Genomic DNA, 27,663 nt, shown 5'->3' with positions numbered 1-27,663 from the left:
TAGAAACAGGAAAGTGGATCTTTGCAATACAAACTCCCATTAGTTCAAGTGTATCCTCTGATTTTCAACCCTCAATGTACTGATACAATGTCAGTATATGTAAATGAACAATGTTTACTCTTTCTCTATGTTATATGAACTGATAAATTTGTGTTTATTTGTCAGGAAAAGTCTGCCGGGTGATTGATTTTAAAAACCTAAATGTTGAAATCAACATTAACCACTATTAATAAATGCATTAAAAGTGTATCATAGTTCAGTTAACTTGATTAACTTGAGTAACACATGGAACCTTTTCAGTTAATTGGTTTTAAAAGGTAAAAATACCTTTTAATGGCTTTTTTGATTAATTATTTATGTTCATATTTGAACTTGTATGTAGAAGACAACCCAAATAACTTAAACCATGTTACTGTACATCAAATACTATTTGAAATAATATCAGAATAAAATACAAGGTGAGATTCAAGTACAAAAGGGAGGGGAGATGAATTGTGCTTTTTAAGAATCAAATATTCAACACTCAAGCTGCTCTTTAAGATTTTATGAATAACAAAATATTTTTTTTCTCTCCATGGCACAGCACTATTTTCATTAATATCACAATATAGAAAGATGGCAAGTGTTCCGCCATCCCCAAATCTATTTTAAAAGTCAAACACTGAAAAATGGACAAAAAAAAAAAAAAACAGTATTAAAAACCATAACATCATCTTTCCACACTCTCTCTCGTACACATCATCACCATTGTGTCGAAACATCAACATTGGCACTTGCAGAACAATCAACTCAGATAGTGCTGAGCAAGTATGCGATCCCCATGAGGAAAACCATCCATATTAAATGGCACAACTAACAAGGCACGTCAACTGCACATTAACCGGGGCTCTCCTGTCCACGTTACAGCATGCTTACGCCAATGCCCAATCACTTTCTCAATAAACCACCTAACAGCTTTAGTGATCTAATGGAGAGTTAAGGCATTACAAGTCGTTTCCACTGACAAATCATGGTTTGATTCCAGTATTCTTTACTTGTTTTGATTAATATAAACACACAGATGGCATACTGTTATGAATTTAGAGCTACACAGTATCAGACAAACTGATTTTGTAAATAAGACCACTTTGATATTGTCAGACAAAAATTTGCTACAGTAATTTTAAGGCCACATTGAAGGACCTCGCATTAGACACAATAAAGCATACTGTATACAATTCAAAAGGTGCATTAGCTTAACCTTCAGAGTGAAAACGGGCCGTGCGACGACAGGTGCTGGGCCAATGTCCCTTTCTTACAACTGTTGCTTTGTGAAACTTGAATTTCAAGTGTGGCTGATTGCATCATGACTCTTTTTCATGTTTGATTTAGAAATAAAAATGGAGAAGAAGAAATAAAACATGATTTTTTTTCAAATAAAAGGGATAATGAATGCTTGTTTGAGAGTCCAATAAAATTGTCTAGATAAAAAAAAGACAGCATATTATTCCATGTGATTGCCATTTATGGTTTTGTCCTCGCTTGAGATCTTGAGGTAAACTCATTTAACGCAGGGAATGAGGGAAGCTTAACTCAAGATATAAACCCAAGAAGAGGAAGTCATTTTCTTAAAACACAAATCTTCTCAAATCACCCACCGAAGAGGACAATCAACTTGATTCATTTTAACAGGGCTTCCCTCAACCATGAAAATGAAAGTTAAAAAGAAGGAACGACGCATCTTTTGGTGAATCTCTCCGAAAACAAGCCTACGCCACATTTACCCCTGAAAGCAAATGAAAAATAAATACAAAATAATATTTGCATAAAGAAAACAGCCATATTGTATGACATTGTGAAATTATTTTCATAAGATTTTAAAAGTTTTTCCCTCATTATTGCCATGATGCATCTGGACATTTTACTTTTTGAAAATGTTATTTTTTGTGATTTCCATTATCATTCATTATTTTCATAACTGTAATAGAGTACTTTTAGCATAAACAATAAGCATTAAAGGCAGTACAACAAATACAACCATAACATATAAATACAATATAATTTAAATATATTATCATATTTGTTTGTTTACACATTACAGTAAATATAAGTTTGCATTTTTGCATCATGGCGGAAATTGGGGGGAATGCTTAGTTGTCAAAATATTATCACAAACGGACAAAAAAATTAAAATCCTTGAGCAAAATAAAATTTTGTATTTCTATTATTTGACTTCAGGGTAAATACGGTGTTGTCCGCTTTCCTGAGATTCACCCATTCGAGTGTTAAAACAACGAGCTTGTTATTTTATGCTTGTAATGGATAAAAGCAGTCCTTCACAGTTCCGTCATTCGCCTTCTTTTCTCGATCAAACATCATGTGAATGGAATTCTGGGTAGGTGACGAGGACTGAGCTAGTGGCTGGTCCTGTTAGGGGGAAGCAGTGGTGTGCTCCGAGCCCAGCAGCCTCCCTGGCCCCATAGTGACAGCTGCCCGTAGTGTCCCGCTAGCTAGTAGTCCTCTGCTGCTTGAGCACAGTGTAGACATTATCCACTTTACTCAGTCTCTCGAAGAAAGGGATGAGATCCAGCAGCTCTGTGTCAGACATGTCATCAAACCAGGAGGCAACAGGTACCTAAACATGACAGAGAAGAGCATGTTAAAAAAACAATGTGAATGTTGAGACAAAGTGACAAACCATTGACTAATAAACTTTAGCAGGCTAAGCACTGTTATATGTAAAGCAGTTATATGTGCAAAAGGACAAAGAAAGACAGTAACGTACAGCATTGTCTGGGTGGAAGATGTAGGAGGCTGGCGAGTTGTCCACAATGATGACTTTGTTGAGATCCCTGCCTAGACGGCTTAGGTCCTTGACATAATTTCCACGGTGGAACACACAAGATTCTCGGAAAAGACGGCTTCGGAAAGCTCCCCACTTGTCCAGCAGATCCGAGACAGGATCAGCATACTAGAAAAACAGAATCACATTAATGTGATGGACACTGTTAGAAAGAGGAGGGGAAAAGTGCCACGCATCAACAAAAAACGAATGAACTCCTTTGTAAAGGCTCATACCAATGAACTTGCTACTTGATAAAGAAATCGTCATTCATTTAAACAGTCCTATTTAATTATATTTTGTTAATATATGATATCTGAGTAGCAATTTAGTACATGTAATCTGGATTATGTAATCAGATTACACCTTATAAATACAGTACGATTTTGGATAAAACTAACTCTATATCACAAATCATATCGTTTACATCAACAATACATATCGTCACATTTAAAATTGAAACATAATGAGATATATAGACACACACACACACGCAAACATTATTATATTAATATATATTAGTGCTGTCAGCGTTAACGTGTGCGTTTTATTTTAAAATCCTTAACATTAACGCAAATAAATGTGAAGCTGCGTCATTAACGTAATTTACGTCACGCAGTTAGATGATCTTAGAAGTCGGCGTTTATCACACTGAGCATCTACAAGCACCTGTAACCCTGGTAGGAGGACATTTCCATTCTAACCCTTTAACCTGATTCTGATTCTCTGTTTGTGATCAGACCATTTTAAGCAATTCAACTCTAGGAAAGTTTTCAGTGATCCAGTAATCGAATTAGTTCAAAATATAAGTCCAAAGCAGTGCTAATGTAAAGGCCAGGCTGATTATATCAGAGACTCACATTGCGTTTTTAGTTAATTATTTATTCCAGTATGTGCTTTGCTTTAAAACACAAGCTCTGTCGTATTCTGTGATTTGTTTCTGAAGAGCGCAATTTTGGTGACAACAAATCGTGTATGTGCGCTCTCGATCACTGATCACACACTGCATGTATGTACAGTACATTTGGATTGTTTCCACACACACCAAGGATAATGTTTGACTTGTCATGTGCATGTTGCTGTGTTTAGTAGCCGTAGGTTTACGCAGTCACGTCAATGTGGTTGATTTAGGAGTTTTTGGCCTCTCCATGTGGTCCTGTTCGGTATCGCAGCTTGACTCGTCTAAAATGATAACAAGCTCTTTGTTGTTACTGTCTGTACCCTGTGAATTCTGTAAAGTTTTTTTTTTCATGGGTGCTTTGGTGTACATAAATGTATTATATAATAGAAATGTATGGACTCCTTATATCATTGGGTTATTTGGTGTCTTTTTGGAGTCTCCAAGGTGTCCTTGAAGCTTGCAGAACATACAGTTTTGTGAGAATCGCCATTCAATCTGATTGTTTACTTTGCTGGATATAGGAAATTATGACAAAATTAATGTGTTAAACAAGATAAATGGCGCATACTTAAAATCGTGATTAATCACACAACAAAAGTGTGCTTAAACCGATTTTCTTTATTAATCGATTGACAGCACTAATATATACATATATGAATGAATATAAAAGTACAACTAAAATAAAAAAATAATAAATCAATCAAAAATGGCTGTTGCTTTTTAATGACTTTTTAAGATTTGATTTTATTAACCAGCTATCATGAAAACAGACACGATCTAAAATAAAAACTGATGCAATGGCACAACTAAATTAATCTTATCTGAAAACAGACACCAAAGTTGGTACACGCAGTTATTTATCTTTTTACAGGTTTGAAAGTCCATTTTAAAATAACTGGATGTTTTCCATAACCGTGCGAACACTGTAACCATCTATACAATCCGTAAGTGATGTTAAATCCTATTTCTTATCAAATTTAATGCTGAGTACCTTGCGTAGTGCAAACATCCTTTTGCATTTCTTACCTTGGCTAAGCTTGCAGTGAATAACACGCACTCGAACAGTTCCCCCATCCGTTTGAGGAACTCGTCAACATGAGGTCTCTTCAACACATACACCTACATTCAGAAGGCAGACAAAGGGGAAAAAAACGGTTAAAATGTTTCATTAATTCAAAGTTTTAAATTCACAGCTAGGGAAAAAACAGCACACGAGGAAAAAAAAGGCACTAAACCAGGTCACATTCATAAAGTTACAGCTAAGATTTATTACTGAATAAATAAGATTTATATTAGCCTGCATCTTGATGCTTCATATAACGATGAGCTTTATGTGACCGTAGAACTATAAACCCATTTTTAAGAGCAGCAATAAAACGGGTTGTTTTACTCCCAACATCTAGGTCAGCCAAGCTTGTTTATGAAGCTGGTGGTCTCATTCCTGAACCAAGTCATCCCGAATAGGCTTTCCTGACATCCCAAGCCTATCCTGGATTACTTGAAACAGGCCTAAGCCTTGTTTGTCAGACACCTTCAGTCTTCTGGTGTAACTGGGGCCGTTGGCCTTTAAAGGGCCAAAGCATCGTACTGTCATAGCTTGAGAGAGCAGGAGACTCGCTCTGAAGAGAGATTGATGGGGCCAATGACTTCTCAGAAGCCAGTCAGTGTTTCTCCATTTCGTCAGGACACAGAAATAGCCACCTGCTGTTCTGACCCATCAGCTGAGATGGCAACGATACTGTCAGGTTGCACACCAGTGTTAAGCGGCAATAGGTAAACAGAGGAAAAAACGCTCGCGTTGTTCAACACTGTGCGACAGCAGTCAGACAAATAATAGCGGTCACAGGCATGATTATGACAAAAGCATAACTGATGATTATTTTTCTTGATATTGTAATCACAATTGTTTATTTTAAAGAATAGAAATGACATAGAAAATATATACTTATTCCATGTGGGGGAAAAGCAATATTCCTTATGCATGTACACAGGAAGCAGACAACGGAAAAACATGACAATGCTCACATTATAATCAACAAAGATGTCACTGCAGATTTTCAGTTTCACACATTGTTTGAGAACAGAAGTGAAACATTACACATTCGTCATATCAATTTGATCATACACTAATCAATGAAACAACCGGGGCAGCAAAAGCGTTCTAGGGGGTCTGTTGAAAATGTTAAAAAAAAAAAAAAAAAAAAAATCGACAATGTATTTTTAGGATTGGAAAGATAACTATACAGCTGCTCTCGATCTCAAACGATATTTATCATCAGTCACTGTAATCAAACCACTGTACAAATAAATATGTTGGGAAAAAAAATAATTATTTTCAAGTATATACATCTAAATAATAATAATAAATAATTATATTTTAGGAATCAGATTCTTCACAAGGGAATCATCATATTTTGAGGATCTTGGCATTGTGGTAATCAACACTTTTAAGATTGAAAAAGTAGTAATCATAATCTTTTTTTTTTTTTTTTGATTGATTGATGTCATAGCATATCCTTCCAATCGTCAGTTATCCATGGACAACCTGGCATGAGAACAGGTTATGCTCACCTGATGTACTGTCCCATCAATTTCCACTGGAATGATGAAGTCAGCATTGTTTACCGGCTGGGAAGAAAAAACACATTAAAATTGATTTCATTGTTGCAGGCAGAAGAACATAAGACGAATCTATATTGAATTTGCAGGTGACTGAATCAATGACTGACATGACGTGTAAACTTCCATCAGGCTCCAGTCATTTTCAGAATATTGCCACAGACCCTAAGAGTGGTCTTTAGATAGGTCCAGAAACTCAATCTCAAATGTTGAGATAATCACATTTATGTGTTATAGAGATGTCAGGACAGCGTGACCTACATTCACAGATGTGGCATGAAGTAACATTATGCTGTCTTGTGCTGTAGGATCACACTTGTTTTACTTCTGACTGACTTTAAAGGAATAGTTCACCCTAAACAATGAAAATTGCCATTATTTATTTACTCTCAAGCCATTCCAAACCGGTATGCTGGAACATGACTCTTTACAGTAAAAAAAAAATTGTGATATGACTTTTCAAAATAGTATCCTTGTGTGTTCCACATTTAAAAAACAACAACATAAGAATGCAGACTTGGAACAACATGGGGGTAAATAAATACATTTTTATAAATACAAATATTTTTAAATAAAATAAAACAAATTGAATGAACTGCTTCTTTAACAGTGAGCTTTCAAACTCCATTTGCAATAAATAAAAAAACAGCTTAAACTTAATACTCCTAGGCCCAGTTTACACCTAGTATTAAAATGCGATGTCGTCGATCAGAACACAAGTTGACGAAATCGGTCAAATTAGTCTTTGACTTCCTCTGGAAGTTGTCGAAAGTGGACAAGCTCAAAACGTTTTAGACCCCGTTTACACCTTTGGCATCAAATGCATTTGAACAACCACAAAACACGCCTACTCTTCGCCTACGGACCTAATGCATAAACATGAAGGGAAGCGCGCTAGCCAGACAGGATTGACTGTTGCGCAAGCTTATTTCATCCATTAGATTGAAAGATCTGAAAAAGCCCGCCTATAGACCCTCCTTACGAAGAAATCAGGTTAGAAGTGGTCAAAAGTGGACCAAAAAAAAAACCCTGATTAAAACACCAAGTTTGAACTGGAATGTCTCCCTCGTCTACTTGTGATCCAATCGAACAAAGCGCATTAATACCAGATGTAAACAAGGGCCTTAGACAAGTTCACTTTTGAGTACAATGAGTAGTGCTAGTTTTTAGAACAGTCACAGCTGAGACTCCTGTGAGGAAAACATTCCTTTTCTTCCTGGCTTCCCCAAATTGTGCACATAGCATCTTTATGATGTCATGCAGCCAGAGAGAGAAAAAAACTTCCATAAAGAGTCAAATCAGTGGCTGCCACATTTCTCCAAGTGCATGAATGCAAGAACAAACACTAAATGCGGTAACGACAGAATAATTTAACCAATTGTAGCAAAACTGCACTTTCTCTAGACAATTCTATGCTTTCCATCGGCTCAAATAAGCTCATGTGTATTTACACTGGTACACTCCCCTGCTAACTCTGAGGGTGGGAAAATAACTTGTCTGGTATCTAAAAAGAATAAAGGCAAAGATGACTTTCTGTTGTGTTCTTAGTTGTCAAGCACATTGTAAAAGACACTCAATGTGTTCTGTTACAATGCAAATATTATTTTCAATATTACATAGCAAAAGAACATTACATTGGTTGAAACTATTGCATTAGGCCTGCAAAAAAGTTGTTTACATGAACATGCAAGAACAGACTGAACTAATACTGGAGGTGTTTTTCCTCTATGCTTCCATATGAGGCAACCATCAGTTTACAGTAAAGACAGAAATGTCTACAGTTTACAGTAGAGACAGAAATATGTCACTTAAAAATAGGAATGTAAAACAGCAAAAAAATGTGCATTAAAGCATTCTGTACCACTACTATGACCAATTGGTATTTCAGAAGAAATATGTACTAGACTAAAACAGGTTCAGGGAAATCAACTTCCTAAAAGGCTTACTTAATGTACTAAGCACATTAAAAGAACAAATCACTCAAAAATGAAATTTCTGTCATCATTTACTCACCTTCATATTGTTCAAAATCTGTAAGACTATCTTTCTTCTACAGAGCATACATTTTGAACAATGTTTTAAGGGTTTTTTCCCCTATAAAGAAGGTCACTGGCAGCCAAAACAACACTGGGCCTCACTGACTATCATTGTATAGACAAAAAACACTGAAACATTTCAAAACATTTTTGTTTGTATTTTACAAAATATATAAGTCATGTGATTTTTCTTTTTTGGGTGAACTCTCTCTTTATGCTTAAACAGGAGAAAAAAATTTAACACACTTCAGCTTTAAGGTATGTGATGATGTGAATACACGCAATGGTGTTAAATGTCTATCTATAACATTGAGTCAAGTGTATCTAATAGCTATGATATGATTAGTTGAGCTGCCAACAACATATAGTTTCTCTTCACACCCGCTGCCAAATATAAACTGATGAAAAAAGAGGGCTCAACACATTGGCTTACCTTGAATGAACTGTGGACTAGCGTTTCATCCAGATCAATGACTACACAGATCTTCCCTACATCTTTAGACTTTATCTGTGGAAGAAGTGGCTTGGCCGGGACCTGTAATTGACATTTACAAGGACACTGGTAAATAAGTAGCCAAGTTGGAATTTACAACAAGAAGCTATTTTACAGTAAAAATACAGTATAGGTCAGAGTTTTCTCTACCGTTGGGTCACAACTCAAAAGTAGGTGTAAATAAAAAGTCTCTCCCCTAGGTATGTATTGTATGATGGACAGTAAAGTGAGTCAACTGGTAGATTTTATTTGATATTCTATACGTTTATATGGGAAGCTATTTGTAGACAGTCACATGGAAAAATGTAAGACACAGAGTGTGACGTGTCCAAAATTTAAAGACGGAATTATCTGTTTATAACACTAGTTTAGCTGTTTGAATCTTTCGTTTGATATTAGACAATGTCTTACTTATCTTTAATTTGTTGTTAACATAAGAAATAATAATGTCAAATATTTAATTCATCGGACTGTAAAAAAAACAAAAAACAAAATCATGATTTAATATATAAACAATTTTCCCCATTGTATTTCCAGAGGGTAAAACCCCCCTGTATATAATATATACATTACTGTTCTAAAGTTTGGGGTAAAAAATGTTTTAAAAAGTCTCTAAATTTTCAATCAAATAAGAAAAATCACTAGTAATATTGTAAAATTGTTTTCTATTTTAATATATTTAAAATTTAATTCATTCCTATGTTAGCAAAGCTGAATGTTTCGTTTTCAGTGTCACACGAACCTTCAGAAATGATTCTTCTGTTTAATTATTTAGTCCTTGCTGAAATCAAATTCTTACTGACCCAAAACATGTGAATGGTAAAGTGAATGGTAAAGTACAATTAACAAAATGCAAATATACCATAAGATTCTGGTCAAACAGCCCATCCCAAAACTGGGTGTATTAGTTATAGACATGAGTATCCAAAAGGGGGCATAAGGTAGCTCTTTTAGCAGTACCATAAGCAGAGGAAGATCAAGTGACTGACTGGAGTTGGGGTGGAATTGCAAAGCGGCTCACAGCCCACTCACAGTCTGAAACCGTCTCTGTCCTATGCTTACAGAATGAGTATCTCAAGACCTGCGCGGCCTTCCGGATTCATTACAAGTGGGAGAGTGTACAGATGACTCTGATTTAAATAACATAACATATGACATGGAATAAGAACCCAGCATGGGGTCTTATTTTAGTTCTGTTGCTACTGACTTCATACTAATTAAAATTCAAATAAATTCCTTCACAAGCAAAATCCTTTCACATTGTACCATCAAATGTATGCATAAAAGATATAATATACTCCTAAAATGAATCAACAATTGCCTCTCCTAAGAAAAAGGTACCTGATCTATGGGCGGAACACAGATTTCACAATCGCAGTCCTCTGGGTACTCTTCATCTTCAGATACATCACTGTCCTCATAAGAATCACTCTGTTCACTTGACGTTTTTTGGTCAGACTTAAAAAATGAGTCTTGTTCAGGAGCCTCACTTCTAACAACTTGATGTATAAGTTCCTCTAATTTTTTATTTTGCTTGTTCTCCTCAGGCAGATCATCTGTTCCATGAGGATGAAGGAGCCCAGAGGTGTCTTTTGGCTTGGTATGGGCCTCTTGCTGACCATCTGATAAACAAAAAGAGTCTGTCTCTGTGTTTGACTGTTCCTCAAAGGCAGAAGAGAGCAGTTGATCCGCAGTTGGTGTCTCTTTACCTTTGTCACTTTCCTCAGAACATCTCACAAGATCTTCAAAATAAAACAGGGCTGTTTCTTCATCTTCAGTTGTTTCAATCTCTCCACAACAAGGTCCATGATCCCCCTCATTGTCAAAGTCAGGGCCCGTCTCCTCATTTTCATCAATTTCAACCACAGAACTGCGATCTTGTATGATTTCCTTGTTCTCAGAGCTGTAGAACCCAGCTAAATTCTGACTGACCTCATTTTCCAACAGTTCTTTTTCAGATGATTCTGAAGGATCAACTTCTTGAAATGTGTTCTTTACAGCACAGGACACTGTGACGTCTCCAGATATATTGTTTAAAGCATTTTCAACCACTTCTTCCAGTTCATAACCTTCAACGGCTGCAACACAGGACATGTCGCAAAAATCATTGCCTTTGCCCTCAGAATACAATGTGAGAGACTCGTCAATAAAATCAGGCCCAAAAGCGTCAGTTCCACAGACCTCATCTGGTTTGGCACATTCATGGATTTGAACTGGATCAATAGGGAGTCCAACAGCTAATGCTTCAGCATATGTTTTACTGCTTTCCTTTCCTGTCACTTGTCGCACAGAATCAATCTCACATACTTCTTCACAAGCATCTAAATTTTCCTGTGTATACATGTTAAAGTTCTTATTACCTTCTTCATGGGACTCATCTGGCTGTAGTATATGAATTGAGGACTCATCATCCTCTGCCAGAAGGTTTTCCTTATCACATGGTTGATCTGAGAAGATTTCAAACGATTCAGACTCATCAACAAAACTTTTGAATGATTCATCGGTTTCAGAGCTACTTTGACTTTTAGCATCCATGCAGTCGCAGTACTCCTCTTCGCTTGATTCATCTGACGAACCTGCTCCTGTGGTCACTGCATCGAGGGAGATGTCCACATTTGAGTGGAGTTCAAAAGTTGCCTCCTCATCATCCCCAAGTTGAAAAGGTTGAAGAGTTTCATCATTACAACATTTCCCTTTCTCCAGCTCTTCACACTTTCTACAGAGCTTCCTACAGTTATCCAAAGCTTGAACTTCAGGTTTAGGATCTACAACTTCAGGTTTTTCTACCTCTCCATTTGTCTCACTAATTTCAGCAGCAATATTTGAAGTCTCCTTATTATGCCTTAAAAGATCAGTAAGAAATTGAGAAAGCCAGCGAGCCTCAAAAGTTTCCATTGATCCAGAAAACATGGCATCGCACTCAGATGGTTTCCTACCCTCAGTTCTGCTGCTATGATTAGGCAAATTCTCTTTGGTATTTGCTTCAGGGTTGTGAAAGACAGAGTCGTGTGTTCCTGACAACTTTGGGCAATTTTCTGTAAGTCTGCTTTGATATGGGCCCTCAGAACGGTCAGTGGGCACAGAGAGAGTGCATTGTTCAAGGATGTCACATTTTTCTAAGTGCATTCCACAGCTTGTGCATTGTTCTAAAGCCTTAAAAGATACAGAGGATTCGCTGTGCTCAAAGAGTTGGTTACAGTCTTGATACCCTTCAGTCGAGGAGGTCCGGCTACAATTAAAAGTCTCCGACAAACAAGTGCAATCATCTAGACCGTTTAGCAGAACTCTGTCATCAGAGGTGTCCATTTGCCCAATAAGCTGTGTGTGCTCAAGGGACAAACAGTGGTCAGATGGCTTACTTTCTTTAGAGTCTTGACACAGTTCAGGGGATTTAAAATGTGTGGCATGGTATTCATCAAGCTTGTTTTCATTGTTAGGCTCGGACTGTTTAGATGTCTCGCAGTCTTCAGAATCTAGTTCAACTACATCATTTTGATCAGATAAGTTATCTTCAGAACTGCTGTTTTCACACTTGCTGTAAGGTTCCTGATATTCTGCGCCACATTCAGAAAGCATTTCATAATCTAAGAGATCAAATTGTGAGGATTCAACATCAACTTGTGGAAAAGAATCACAAAGATCTACCTCAGTTAACTGTTCTTCATCCTCTTGCGGAAAATACTCACAATCATCTAGGCTCCTCTCGGGTGAAATGATTTCTTCTGCATCATCTTGTTGAAAAGACTCACAAAGATCTGGGCTCATCTCAAATGAGTTTAACTGTTCTCCCTCATGTTGTTCAAAAGAGTCATAATCATCTTGTTGAGAAGACTCACAAAGATCTGGGCTCATCTCAAATAGGTTTACCTGTTCTGCCTCATGTTGTTCAAAAGAGTCATAATCATCTTGTTGAGAAGACTCACAAAGATCTGGGCTCATCTCAAATGAGTTTAACTGTTCTGCCTCATGTTGTTCAAAAGAGTCATAATCATCTTGTTGAGAAGACTCGCAAAGATCTGGGCTCATCTCAAATGAGTTTAACTGTTCTGCATCATGTTGTTCAAAAGAGTCACAATCATCTAATTTCATCTCAGTTAAAATTATCTGTACTGGATCGTCTTGTTGAAAAGACTCACAATCTTCTAGGCTCATCTCAGACAAAGTTAACTGTTCTGCATCATGTTCAGAAAACTCACTTTGATCACTTGGCACAAATGCAATACAAAGTTCATCATTTTGGCATATCTCAACCAAGTCAACTGAAGAACTGCTTGTTTCAAAACACTCACTGTGCTCAGAGCAGCTGTCCAACAAAGAGCTATATCCAGACGAACCAGACTGATCTGAAAATTCACCATTGATTTGACTATTTTTAATGCAAAGTCCATCAGCTTCATTCTGTTCGATGGCGTTTTTGCCAATAGATGTTTCTTGTTCTGTGCACAATTGTGCAGAATGTTCCAAAGACTGATTTTCCTTTTTAGGATCTCCTTGTCCAGAGACCTCCGGATGGCCAAAGCACAGTTCAGCGGGCATGTTTACTTCTGTGTGCTCGCTTTTAAAAAAGGAAGATGATTCCAAGTATTTGGTAATGTTGCTTTCAACAAAAGACATCCGTTCTCCAAAACACTGGCAAAGGTCAGAAGAAGGGAAACACTTCAGACATTCTCCCATATGTTTGCTTTCTCCAGAAAGCCTGCAAGAACAGTCAGAGATCTTTGTTTGCAAAGGGGGCTTACAAGGCTGAAGGGATTCGTTGAGCCCACAGCCTGCCTGAGACACCAGCAGCAATGTGCACGTTGACATGACAGAGGGGTTGAGACTCCACTGAACCCTGCACTCAGCCCGCCTTCAGGACACCTACCGATTTATTTTGGTGCTTCAGAGACGTGACAAATAACCCCTGGTGTATCAAATCACTATAAAAAGCTGAAGTAAGGCATAAATCTGAACCTGACACCTACAGCGTCTTGACACCCGATCTGCTCGTAGTTGTTCGCGGCCATGTATTATTTTTTTTCCTGAATAATTAGTTTAATGAAATCATGAGTGGAATTTTTTTTTGACATCTCTTCATATCACCTTTCAATTAGTTGGGAATTTTAAGGACAGATAGTTTTTCTTTTTGCTAAATAAATGAACAGCATTCATTTAGGTGATTCAGGGTCTCTAAATGAATGCAAATTAGACAAATTCTTATGATGGTACATTCAACTATGAGAGCCTCCTCGTAAACAGGAAAAGAATTGCGCAAAAGCTAACATGAGGTTTTGGTTTCCTCACTATCACAGCTGATCATGTGGCTCTCGCCTGTGTTAACCACGGGTTGGCCAGTATTCAGAAAACGCTAGAGAGTACAGGGTGGGGATGCAGAGGGACGTCAAAATAAGAAGTTGTAGAAGAAAATAACAAAACTGAAATAAACTCTTACTTTTGAGATGGTTCCGTTCTCTTCCACCAGCAGCGGGGCGTTGTTATTGACAGGCACGTGATCCGTTTCGTCATGACAAAGGCAGCAGAAGAGACTGTGGAAAATGCCACGACTGCGGGGTTTCTTCGTTGAGGATGCAGCATGTGGAGGGGTACCTGGGAAACGAGAGGCACATCATATCTCACATTTACCCTGCTGTCCACCATCATATATCTTTGCATACATGATACACTCGGCTAGTTCTGACAGCTTATGCTCTTTATAAGAAGATGACTGCACTCAAATGCACATAATGACTGGCCTTAAATAACATATCTAAACAGCTGAGTGCCAGCATCAGAATTTCAAAACAAAAAGGAAACCTTGAAACAAAAACTGTGAGTGCACAGAAACAATGAGTTTTCAACCTTGAAATGAAATTAACAATGTGCATCTTAGTAATTTGACAGAAAATTGACTCTACCCTGAATTAAGGCCAAACCCAAAGCATATGTCCAAAGTCACATGTTGAAATATTGATTAAGACAAGCAGGATACTTACATTGTAGTAAAATGTTTCACTGAAAGCCTTAGCATATTTGGTGTTGTAACTGTATAGAACGAAACAGCGTCTATGAATTTCTAAAAGGGTGGAGTGAAGGTTTTATTAATAGGAAACACATGGATGTCACACCCATTAGTTCCCCAAAACTTACTTCATACTCTGAGCTTCAACATACGACATACAACAACAATGCTTTTTAGTCTGGCATGGTTTGAGGAAAAACTGGGGGAGAAAGGATATCAAACTGCTTTTTGCATACTTGTTCTGCACCACTAAAAAAAAGACTATAACAATTTTAAAAAGACTATTAACTCTAGTTAACTGTAAAACTGCTCTGGCACAAAATGTTTTGTAAAAAGTGATGTACAAACATTTTTGGAATAGAATACATTTAAAAAAGAAAATCCTTTACAAATGGGATCATGATATTCAGGGGTCTCTGGCATCAAATAGGTTAAAATTCATTGTTAAGAGTACTCAAAAACTAAATTATTCTAAATCCCCATGTCTACTGTTTGCTAATAAGCAAGATATTTGTCACCAAATACAGCAGACAGAGACATAGTATCCATGAATAGTGACACATTACAGGGAATCCACGTGATTATGGATCTATGTTGGGCTCGGGGCAAGAGGACAGCCCTGGGCAACTTACAAGAGCGAACAACAGCGACGAAAGCTGGACTTTGCGAGACAAAATCTTTGACAAATTAGGCTCCGGCCAAGACGGCCGAGGCAGCTGTCAACAGCGAGGATAGGCACGCCGTTCAAAATTCAAACTTAAAGCTCATGTATCAAACAAAGCCTTTATAAACAAGTTAGTTAGAACATATTATCATTCAGTTACTCTGAGAGCATTATTGTAATAGTAAAGGAAAGTAATCAGAAACTGAAGGATTTGTTTTAAATTTAGATTAGCCTATTAGATTTATCTCCATTCTGACGTGTCCTTCAACATAAAAGTTGCCCTTAAAACCAAACTTAACCCAAAGAATATATATATATATATGCCATGAGCTGCCGACCCATCATCAGGACATAAAATACGTCTCTTGACCTTCAAACATAAAATGTACATTGACTTGTCAATTGTGGCTCACACGCTAACCATGAATATGACCCTTTGGAAATATCCAGACAATCTGACAGGCCGTAATAGTGAAACATTGCTAAGTGAGCACACCTGCATCCCGGCACAGGACACGAGGGTGGCAGCTGGCAGGTCTACAAATGTGAGGAAAAGGGCCGGTGAAAGGGACTGTGAAGAAAACCGCACCCATCTCTTCACGTTGACTTCTCTGATATTACACATCAGAAGGCTTTAAATAGCACCCACGGGCAGCTGTTGACAGTGGTTAGAGATGGCATTCTACATATACATACAAAACTTTGTTGTGTTCCCAGAGTGGGACAGGAGGGAATGGCTCAGCCATATGTTTATCTCATGCCGTACATTTGATACCTTGATGGACACCATGATGAAAGGCGGAAAAGCTGTAACCTATTAGCTTGGAGCAACAAACTTGAACTTGTAAACAGAAAAAGATCAAACAGAGACTAGCTAGCAGAGACAATTCTAAGGAAAACTTGACTCCTTGGCATTCTGTAATGAGCCAGAGGGCTGAATACATTTGAAATCTCAAGAGCTGATAATAGGGCTACAGCTTTTTCACTCTACCCATATCAGTTGCTACCCACATACTTAAGGGTGGATTATCTAGGTCTCTTTTAAAGAGGGTCTTCATGCTATTCCAATCCCGACGGACAGAGGACACTCAGCGACTGACTTTACGACTGTGACATGTGATCCTACGTTACAATCTCCCAACTACATAACACACACTTAGGGGAGAAGGACAGCAGATTTGGGAGACATTGCACATACTTACACAAGTATAATGAAGAGCTCTAGACTAACTTATGAAAGTGTAATATTGGTGCCACCCATTTTTACAAATTATACAGTGAGGTAGTAGGTCTGCACGATTTCTGCTTCTCTCGATTCATTAAAAATAAAATCATCGCAATATTTGCCCCGCTGATTATTTGACCTGAAAACACCTTTATCGTAATTGCATTCGTAACACAAGCCAATTGTTTTACCCCTTTTTTGTTTATAATATACAGCATAACTAACATACATTCACTATATATTTTTTAGGCTTTATATTACACATTGTTTGGAGAACAGCCTTGGGCAGGATGTGAAAATAAATAGTTTAAAATAATGGATTAAAATTAAATTTTAATGCATAATAATTTTTAGATTAATCAGGGGGGAAATAATCTAATATTTTTTATGCAACAAAACATATTTCACACTAAAAGTCGATTTATTTTTGAGTTGGGATGCAGATATAAAATGACAATTTAAACCACATTCTGAGGGGGAAACAAAAATATACATTCCTTCCCAATGTTTAATGAAAAAATATTGGAAAATCATAAGAAATCATATGAAGATAACCAAAATACAAAACCAAAAAAACATTTCTTATAATCAATGTTTAAAAAAATCATTAAAAAAAAATCAGTATTCTTTGATGAATAAAAAGTTCAAAAGAAAAACATATTCGAAATGTCTAATACGTACATATACGTATAATATTCATATGCATAATATGCATATGCATTCATATAACCTACGTATAATATGCATGCATATAATATATGCAATCACAAATTTTTATTTTATTTTTTTCCCATAAACTAGTTAAATCTCAGTTTCAACAAATGCAAATGTTGCTAAAAGCGGTCAAACCCACCCACCGCCTAATGACACAAAGCGGCCAGTACCAGAAAGGAAACGCAAGACAAACAGAGCAGATCGTAAAATGACAGTCTTGCCGCTTGGATTAAACTCAGAGAGCATGAGAATCCCTCTGGAGGCCCCAATGAACTCTCCCTCCCTCCCTGTCTTTCTCCCTCTCGCACAACCTCCCTGGAATGCAGCCATATGTCTGGCCCATAACTCTGCTGCACTGTGCCCCGGCCAAACCAAAATAGGAACAGGAAGTGTGAGGAAGTGAAGTAAGAGCCGCCACAAGGCAATGGAAGGCACACACTGAGCCTTCATTGTGTCCCGCCTCAGCCAGATCATGTTTCACGTGCAAACAAAACAGGTACAGAATGGCAAAGGCCTGGGAACACCACGCCGAGATAATCCACAATGCCGCGCAGACAGGGAGGGATTCCGATTACTGGCCACATCCACTGACCCACTTCTCTTAGGCCGGAACACCTTCCAACACAGGAATTAACAAAAAAAGGATGTTTTTGAAATATTAGGAATATTTGGCAAATGCATGCAGACTTGCCAACACAGCCTTGGCCACTGGCAATCCCAAACATGGAGAAACGACTAGGGCACAGCTTTGAAGCTCTGCCTTTCTAAAAATACAGTATACTATAACAAAGTGGGGAACAGGTGTACCGTTTCTATGTCGAAAATATTCTTTAGGGTCTTCATGTAAAATTTGTAACATACTTTGGTTGAAATTCCTCAATGGTTGTGTAAAACATAATTTTTACCTCCTCAAAACAGCTCTGCTCACAGCGACCCGTTTCAGTGAGTGCATGTCTCTTTAAATGATAATGAGTAACTGCTCACCCCACCCCTCTCTTCTATGGGGGGTGTCACACAAGAAACAAAGTGCTGCCTTGGCAGACAGTATACAAATGGCTGAGGAGGAAATATGCTAATACGGGACAGTCCGTCAGTGGTCGTGGGCGGAGCATGAGCAATATGACATCATATTGCTCAGAAAATCCAAACGGCTTGATTATTTAGAGTGTTTAGGCATTTTGAGAATGTAAAAAAAGGAGTGAATGGATTTTTTTTCATTGTATGGTGGTTGTGTCCACACACTGCAAAGACACATTTATATGCAAACCCCATATAAAAGTGAATTTTGCATCAGATGATCCCTTTAAGAGTTTAGGCCGTAAAAAAAGTAACTTATGCGCTAAATTAAAGGGATCCGTCACATACAGTATGTGATTTTGACTAATAGGAGCCCAGAAACTCTTCCGTACACAGCTTTCAAATATGGCGAAACGAAAGAGATATTGGTGGTATTGGTGCTCTAGGTGGAATTAATGTAAAGGTGCGTGCACACTACAAGCGACAAAGCGACACGTTACCATTCATTTAAATGGGGAGCGAGCGTTTTCCGGCGACACGCGCGATCGCGGCCGTTGGCGACCTGATGGGGCGTGTCTGGCGACGCGACAAAGTTGAGATGTGTTTAACTTTATGCAAATGAAGAGCGACTTTCGGGAGCGACAACCAATAGGAGAAGTCAGTGGAGCGCGCGTGATCACCCGTCACTCTCTGACAGAGGCAAGTTGAACGAGATGCTAATTTTAGCAGTCAGAAACTGTCCTATAAGTTGTGATGTATCTCCGTGTACATACAGTGGTGTTCACAGTACTGACTCAGAGCCGGATTGGTTTCGTGGACCCATATAGACCGGTATTTGACCGTTTGTTGCAATTAAATAGCCGCAATGGCAAAAAGCACTCACAGTTTCTCGTTCATCTTTAATATTATGCATGTTATACTGATTCCATTTATATTTCGAATTTTCCTTCCAAAATGTTTGTTTGTAGTGGCAAGAAAACGGATTTGTTGTCTACAACATGGAGAAACATCTGTGAATGTCACTCACAAACATTACTAGGCAACCAGTAGCGGGAACGCCCACTAGCGACCTCACCGCCAGCCACTGGCGACCTGCAGCGACAAAGTCGCTTGTAGTGTGCACTGCACGCACCTTCATGGAGGAAAGGTTCATGGAGCTATGGCAACCATTCGTAAAAAAATATTTTGTAGTAGGGATAGGGATGGGGATCCTATTCCTTAATCCCAGGTTCAGACTTCAGACTACATGATATCAGCCTGATTTTGGCACAATCCGTTTGATGTATGTCGTGGTGATTCGTAAATGACAATGAGCTTCAAAATGACAAGAATCAATCATTTCATCTCATATAGTGTGTCACAGTAGACGACAACCGATGCCGCATCTACGGCGCTTCACGATGTCACGACAGAAAGACTAGTTTCTTTTTTCCGGTCCTCCACGACGGGTTCTCTCACATCTGTGATTTAGACCAATAGGAGCACAGAAGCTCTTCCGCAACAGGCTGTACTGGATTATATGGTTACCAGTAAAATGAAAAAATTACGTTTAATATACATACAAAACAGGGCTTAACAACAGTAAGGATCATCCAGTTGAACCCGGGCAGGAATAAGCAAGTTTTGAGCCAGATGCCCAAACATACATCATACATTCACTAATCTTGCGCATGAGTTTTTATGCCATAAAAATATAAACATTTGGACTTTAGTTACAAACTGAACATTGTTGGTGTAAAGTTGCAAACTGCACTGATTTAAACTGGTCGACAAATCAAGGTATCTAGTCGGCTAACTTAGATGAGGTTGACCAAATTGACAAATTTATTTATAATGGTCTTTAACTCTTTCCCCACCACCATTTTAAAAAAAGTTGCCAGTTTGGATTATTTTCACAAAATTTACAGGGTCCCTCAGAATATTTTGTTTCATGAATATCTGACCATGCAATATATCAAAAGAAAGAAAAGAGCCTCTGCTTTTAAACAACAACAACAAAACCTTTTTATTTTAGCTTTAAGCAGTCCTTTTTTATCAACACTTGAATGTGGATTAATTTAATTTTAAAAAAGCAGCATTTTGAACAAAAAGCTGAGAAAATCGCATTTTTGTCAAAGACTACATCCAGATGGGATTCAGAACGATGACCAACAACACCCCCAAAGCTTCGCAGTCAATTCCTCTTCATGCATTGACATTTCATTCTGTAACTTTAGGCAGTTTTGATTTATATGCTGTTGAATGTTCGATGATCACATTAGCTTCCATGTGTATAAGCAATGCTTCTTTCGCTTCCTTGCCGTTTTTGGATCCAGGGATTCAGTAAGGCCCACTCTTTCACAAGATGCGTAATAGCACCCCCTACCATTTAACAGTGAAAACATGGATTCAATGGCGGGAAGAGTTAAAGCACTAGTAAGAATGGGCTGAATTTTTTGCACTATACCATTATTTTGGAAAAAGCTAAACCAAAAAAATATGAATCAAATTAAAATATTGGCAGGGCAAGTAAAAATTTGCAACAGTAGAAACAAATCATCACTGTTGAGCTTTACAAACTAAACTAAACTGCACTGTCAACATTCAGGATTATAATTATAACTATATCTATGAATAACATCAATTTTCGCCATGATCCTTCAACACTGACACAGCCCAAACTCCAGAAAATCCAGAGTTTCCTACTGGTAATTATGTTTTTGTAGCAGCTTTCAGGAGTTCTTAACTTGTAAACAGAACACAAACATTACAACATCACCTGAAAGTAGTAATAGTGCCTGCTAAATGAGTACAGACACTCAAGACAAGAAAATCCTGGGATTCCTCTTAAGCATCAGGGCATGTAGAAACAAGCCACACATGAAGAACTGAACCATCCTCCTGGACACACGCACGACGCGATGGCTATCATGTTTACAGACGTGACAGAGCAGTAATTGAGTTACTTTGATTTGGTTCAACTTTAAGAACAAACATGTAGTGCAAATCATATTTAGAAATGAATGTATAACAAGATCTAACAGATAGCCTTTGCCTCGAAAATCACAAAATACTCATTTGAATCTTATACAACAAGCTACTGCTCTATCTTCCCATGATTCATGAGACAGCAGTTTTGATAGACAGACCAAGATAGATGCATGATGTATGAAGCAAGCACATAGCACACTCAAAAAAAGTTTATCCATGACGAAATCCACACATCAACCATGCAATATGATCACAAACTACAAGCACTGCAGGTAAAAAAAAACAAAAAAAGTCATTCTATTTTGTGAAGGAATCAATTAAAAAAATGTTTTAAACTGCTAAAATTATTATTAGATTCAAGATACATACAACTTATTAAAATTACTAATAAAACATGAAATAAAAAAATATGCAGGTGAAGGTTTTGTATATAAATTGCAGGAGTTCAGCATAAAAAAAAACAATGATAGTGAATAAAGAAATCAAACTCAGCGAATCAGGATGCACGCAATTTCTGACATTTTTTTTATGCAACCTTATTTTTCCATATCCTTCCATGTGCATAAACTCACATTTAAATCAACTTCTTCATCTTGACTACCTTCAACTATATTATCTCATTAGAGAGATCAGTAGCCATGTTTCCATCCACCTATTTTTATAGGATATTGCATTTTAAAAATCTGAATGGAAACACCAAGATGCGCATACATTCTAAAAAACGTTGTGTTCAAATGAGTCGGACCATTTTTTACCGATAAGAAGACATGCACATAAACTACGATGGAAACACATTTACCAAAACAAAAAAGCTCACGTGACTTTGCCTCAACTGAGGATGTGATTGGTAAAACTGGACTAACTAGTGGGTCAGTTTCATTGCACAGGAAGTGACATTTCTTTCTCTTGAACACATGGGATAGAAACGCGATTTTCCAATTTTGTGCACAAGTTAAAATTGCAACTTTGGACGGAACTTCCGGGCAGTTTATCGCCGCAAGTCATTTTTAGTCCAATACTGCTGAAAAGAAAATGGTTTTGTGAAGGATGTATAAAGACTCACTGTGAAACTTAATATCACACATATAGTCAGTAAATGCTGATTCCTTTTTAACCACGTCACACATTGCGTAACAAAACAATCTTTTTACATTCATAGGGGCAAGCGGATATGTAAATACCCAGTTTAGCAACATTCTCTAAGCACATCGCAAAGGCACCATGCCTTCATGTTTTTTGGTGTGTTTTTTTAAACCACAATACATCTTCCTATATATTACAGCGCATGAATACATGATTTAGTTTTGATTTGAGCTGAAATAATATATAAAAATGAAGTTGCATTTCTATGTAAATGATCTGTGCGATGTACTGAACCTGCTACAGGGAGTGGTTTTCTTCAAATCTCTAACAAAAACACAGGCCTGTAAACCATCTCCATCTCTGTGTGCGCAAGAGGGGAAAAACACAGCGGTCGGAAAAACAAGCAGCGGGGCAGACTGCTATGGCTTTACCCGTAGCGGATCCTTCCCAGGCTCTCACTGTAGTCGGCATCATGCAGAAAACACGGTTGTGTTGTTCATTAAGTTCATTAAACACTAAGCTTTTAATTGTCTGAACCAAAAATTATTGGTCAGGAAATTACACTTAAAAAGCGGAGCCATCGCCGTCTCAGAAAAACATCTAAGATGGAATGAAGTTTTTGGCAGAATATGGGAAGTTGTGTGTGGAGTCACAATGAAACACGAGTTGGTGATACTCCAGAGCAGTGTCTTTGAAAATCTGATGAGAAATATTATAATAAATTAATCTCTCACAGTGAAGCATAGAGGAAGAGGTGTCGATTTTTTAACTGCTGGTCCTGGTGAGCTACTTCACTGTGAAAAGTCATTTAATGCTTCGGCGTGCTGGGGAATATTGCAGAATGGCTTGCTTCCCACAATTGAAAAGGAACGATCAGATGGTACTTTTCAACAAGACAATACTCCTGATCAAGTAGCAAAGAAAATCAATAAGTGGCTTGAGAACAATTCCATCAGGCTTAGGCCCCGTCCACACTACTGCATTTTCGTTTAGAAACGGAGACCTTTCGCTACATTTGCACCTCCCGTCCAGACTACAAAGGCAAAAACGAAGACCTAAAACGGAGAAGTTTAGAAACGCTGCCGACCCCGTTTTGCGTTTTGAATCTTCGGAGGGCGTTTTAGTGAAGACAGTCAAAACGGAGGACTTTAGAAACGATGACGCAGAGGCTCACGCTCGGCTCTATGATTGGATGTCATCAGTCATGGCGTATCCTTCCCTGATTCGTCAGCCACCCATCACATGACTCGTCCCCGGGAAGAAAACATACAAAAACAGCCTGGAATACGTAACATTAGTGACTGCAACATGGATAACAATTTTTTTCTTTGCTAGCAGCTGTTGTGCAAATAAATTCTACATTTTACAATGCTACAACTGCCTACATGCGCCTGTTTACACCGGCACGCGCACCCAGTGTTGGTGAATGGTCACGTGATCCGCGTTTTCAGTCGTTTTAATGTAGACGGAGATCAATTCTAATACATAGCTAAAACGCTGGTGTGGACGGAGATCGTGTTTGTTTTAATTCTCCGTTTCTAAACTAAAACGCAGTAGTGTGGATGTTTTGGCCTTCTTCAGTCTAAATTTAAACCCGAATATTTGGTCTCACATTAAACTCAAATGAACTGGGAGACATTTTTCAACTACTCATGAACTGTTTAAAGACACCAACACTGACTGTAAAAAACTGTCTGCAAATTTACCCACACGACTTAAAGGGCACCTATTATGGAATTTTGAAATGTACCTTTCATGTAGTGTGTAACATAGATCTAAGTGAACAAAAACATCCTGCAAAGTTTGAAATATGAAAGTGCACCGTATATAAAGTTATTGTCCTTCAAAAGTAAGAGTCGACTCGGAGTCATTTTTATGAATCGTTAGATGACGTCAACTTGTCAAGTTATTTGAATACGATACGCCCAATTATTGCGCTCCAAGGCCAGGGAAAATATCATGGCGACGAGACGCTGTGTTCTGAAGTGCGACTCAAAAGCCAACTTTATTCATCTGCCCAAGGAGGAGCATTTGAAGACTAAGTGGCTACAATTCATATATATAACTATACCACAAAAGTATAGTCCGAGCCTTGTGCTTTGTTCGCGCCATTTGGAAGACGATTGTTTTACCAACTTAAATGCAATCAAACTTGGATTCGCGAGCCGGCTGATATTGAAGGAAGGTTCATTTCCAAGTGTATTTGCATCAGCTTCCTCCTCCGTATCACAACCTGTAAGTGTTATTAATAATTGTTGCTTTTATGTTTTATGTAGCATGCTTAATTATTTTGTTTGTTGTGTAAGCACCGTTTAGCTTCTAGGTCTTCAATGACAATTGTATTGAGATATGTGAAGTGTTTGTCGTTGTTTTCGGAGTTGTCTTAAAGAATAGAGTAATACCTCGTAGTAACGTAACTGCATTTTTTTTTTGTTGGTAAAAACGTTATGTTTATGCATCGGGCTAATGCAAACAAAGACTGATTGTGCTTTTACAATATGAACTCTGGGCTATGCTCGCTAACATAACATTAAATTCTTCATCTTATTTTTAGTTTTTTACTACAAACTAAAGCAGTGGACTATAATCATTATTATAACAAAATTGAATTGATAAAAGCATCATTGTACTCCGTGTTAAACAATAAGTATTATCTCTGTAAACACTGCTGGGTCATCTGACCAATCAACGCAGATTAGCGTCGCGCAAAGGAGGGGTTTGGAAAAATGAGTCGTTGAACGAATCATTTGGGAGTCGGTGAGCAAATCAGGTAAAAATAAATGCATATTATACGACAACAAAAGTGTTTTTTGTCATTGCATGCATGTAAAACTGTTGTTGGGGACTCCCTAAACAACATTAGGGACATTTTAAATGTCATAATAGGTGCCCTTTAAACATTTTAAGAAAACAAAGAGAAAGCTATCTGTGCAAAGTTACTTTATCTACAATATGTGTGCAATTCATGTCCAATAATTGATTAAAGGGTCACTTTTCATCTAACCTTTGACCTGCAAACAGTGGCCTATCTTGTTTAAACCCTAGTGACTTACTTACATGATGACTTACGACCTTTCAATAATTCTACCAGTCAAAAGTTTGGACACTTTACTGATTCTTTATTGACAGATTGATTGATTGATTGATTGATTGCATGATCTTAAAAAAAAAAATCTAAAGTCTTTAATAGGCTACTTGAACCATTAAATTCCACCACTTCCAGTTTTCTTTCATAATTTTGATGAGTTTATGATTACGGTATTCTAAAACGTAAAAAACAACATTAATAAAGAATACGTAGGTGTGTCCAAACATGTACAATGGAAATACTAACAAGGTGTAATGCACCTTTTGCACAATCACGAATAATACACCATAGTAGTACAATAAACAACGATTCTTGTAGTACATTCATGCTTTGACAGTCACCATTGCAAAAAGACAATCTAAACATCGTCAAGTCATTTATTATGAGATATATGCATACATAAACATAATATGACTCAGGTTAGCTGATGTACTACAACACACTACAGGTAAACAAGAACTACAGCCTTCCCTCAAACGTCAGTGAAGACTGTCATCATGGACACGCCCCCTCAACGGATTCATTTATATATATTATATATAGCCTATATATAAACTTCTATAAACATAAAAGTTGTTTTGTAATAAATCTCGAGTTTATGGCACGCACATGAAGCTAACTGAGACATTATAATAAATGGACTTAATGGCTCTACATTCAAGACTCATTAACTGTCATCAACTTTGGAAAGGGGAAATCACACATTTTTGTAGTGTTTTGGTGTGCGGAAATTTGTGATTTAACAGTGTTTTCAATAAAGCACAGTCCATGCTACACTTTGACAGAATGTAACTGTGTATGAAGCGTCCGCCGCGCGCCAAACATTCATCAAAGGAGTTTGACATGTGCCGACACAAAACTTTCTCTCAACTCACCTCTGTCCCGTAAAGGAGCACTCGCTTCTTCATCCCTGCTCACTTGCGTGATGATCGAGGCGGACGGGTGGTCCATGAGATCCGTAAAGCAAGTAAAATCGCAACTTTAAAAGGGTTTCCGTATTAAAATATTTCCGCTGGCTACGATTGAATTGAGAAAAAAAAGAAAAGACTCCCTGCAAATGCCCCTAAAACTCCAAAAGACTTTTACCACTTAAGAACATTCATAATGCGAAACCATATTAGGCTGAATGTAATATATATGTTTTATAAGTTATACGACATAAAGAAAATTAAATAAAAATAATAATAAAAAGTTAAGTTCCTGGATGATAACTTTTCACAACATGGAGTTCGGCTCTGCTCTCAATTTCAACATAAAAACATGGAACTCGGCGGTTTCAAGGCACCCTTCGCCTTAAAGGGGCAACGACACTCAGGCAAGACAGAACTATGCAAGCCAGCCACTTCGAAGGTTCAAAGTTTATGGATGTGAAAACAGTTCACAGTACCACAGTACCAGTACCAGTTCAAAATCAACATATGGCCCCACAAACCAAGACAGCTCAGCACAATTAAAGTTTAGCTATTTTTTTGTTGTTGTTCCGCAGTCATTATATTATTTAAAATGTAATATACATGTAAAAAGTAAATCAATTATTGTTATTTTAATGGTTTTAATATTTAAGTATCAGTGCTTATTCAAGGGGAACATTTCACATTTGTTAGATTTTCTGAAAATTAATTTTAGATTTTTGGTGGGGTCCACTTAACTTCGGTTACAGCATATTATTTATCGAACAATTTCGTTTAAACCATAAAATATTTATACAGTGTAAGTATTCGTTCGTTTATTTTTCTTCCTCTTTCACTGGAACTGGATAATATTAGTAAATCTGACTTTGGAACAAAGTGTCCTAATCGCTTGGACTCGGATTTGATTAATATGCGTTGCCCCTTTAAAATTTACAAAATCCAATACGCAAACAAAGTTTAAAAGATCTCTTGGCCTCGGCGTAACTGAATGCTCAGTTCGAAGTTAAAACAGCTTTTTCTAACGTCCGACAGGTAATATATACCATAAGTAGTCAGACCTGAATGGTTTTCAAACGAATGAGTGTGCATTTTACGCTTTTTAAGAAGCAAGACAACTTTCTTG

The 27,663-nt window shown here is 37.6% G+C and overlaps 1 protein-coding gene across 1 annotated transcript; it reads right to left on the bottom strand.

Moving 5' to 3' along the window:
• Positions 1 to 529: 529 nt before the first annotated feature.
• ctdsp1 (CTD (carboxy-terminal domain, RNA polymerase II, polypeptide A) small phosphatase 1) lies at positions 530 to 26,975 on the bottom strand. Its single transcript, XM_079619167.1, has 7 exons — positions 26,505 to 26,975; positions 14,302 to 14,456; positions 8,811 to 8,912; positions 6,294 to 6,350; positions 4,749 to 4,841; positions 2,765 to 2,950; positions 530 to 2,614 (listed from the first exon to the last, which is right to left on the bottom strand). The coding sequence occupies exons 1-7, from the start codon at positions 26,578 to 26,580 to the stop codon at positions 2,486 to 2,488; spliced, it is 798 nt and encodes a 265-aa protein (XP_079475293.1). The 5' UTR covers positions 26,581 to 26,975; the 3' UTR covers positions 530 to 2,485.
• Positions 26,976 to 27,663: the final 688 nt, after the last annotated feature.

The sequence above is a fragment of the Phoxinus phoxinus genome (assembly GCF_949152265.1).
Source record: "Phoxinus phoxinus genome assembly, chromosome: 7".
Lineage (NCBI taxonomy): Eukaryota > Metazoa > Chordata > Actinopteri > Cypriniformes > Leuciscidae > Phoxinus > Phoxinus phoxinus.
This window is presented reverse-complemented; position numbering and strand designations above follow the sequence as displayed.

Excerpts from the sequence above, each read along its gene's own strand:
- ctdsp1 (XM_079619167.1), bottom strand. The coding sequence starts at position 26,580 with ATGGACCACCCGTCCGCCTCGATCATCACGCAAGTGAGCAGGGATGAA. Across the intron at positions 8,913-14,301 it reads AGAACGGAACCATCTCAAAA|GTCCCGGCCAAGCCACTTCT; the intron begins GTAAGAGTTTAT and ends TGTCAATTACAG. Across the intron at positions 2,951-4,748 it reads TCACTGCAAGCTTAGCCAAG|TATGCTGATCCTGTCTCGGA; the intron begins GTAAGAAATGCA and ends CTGTTTTTCTAG.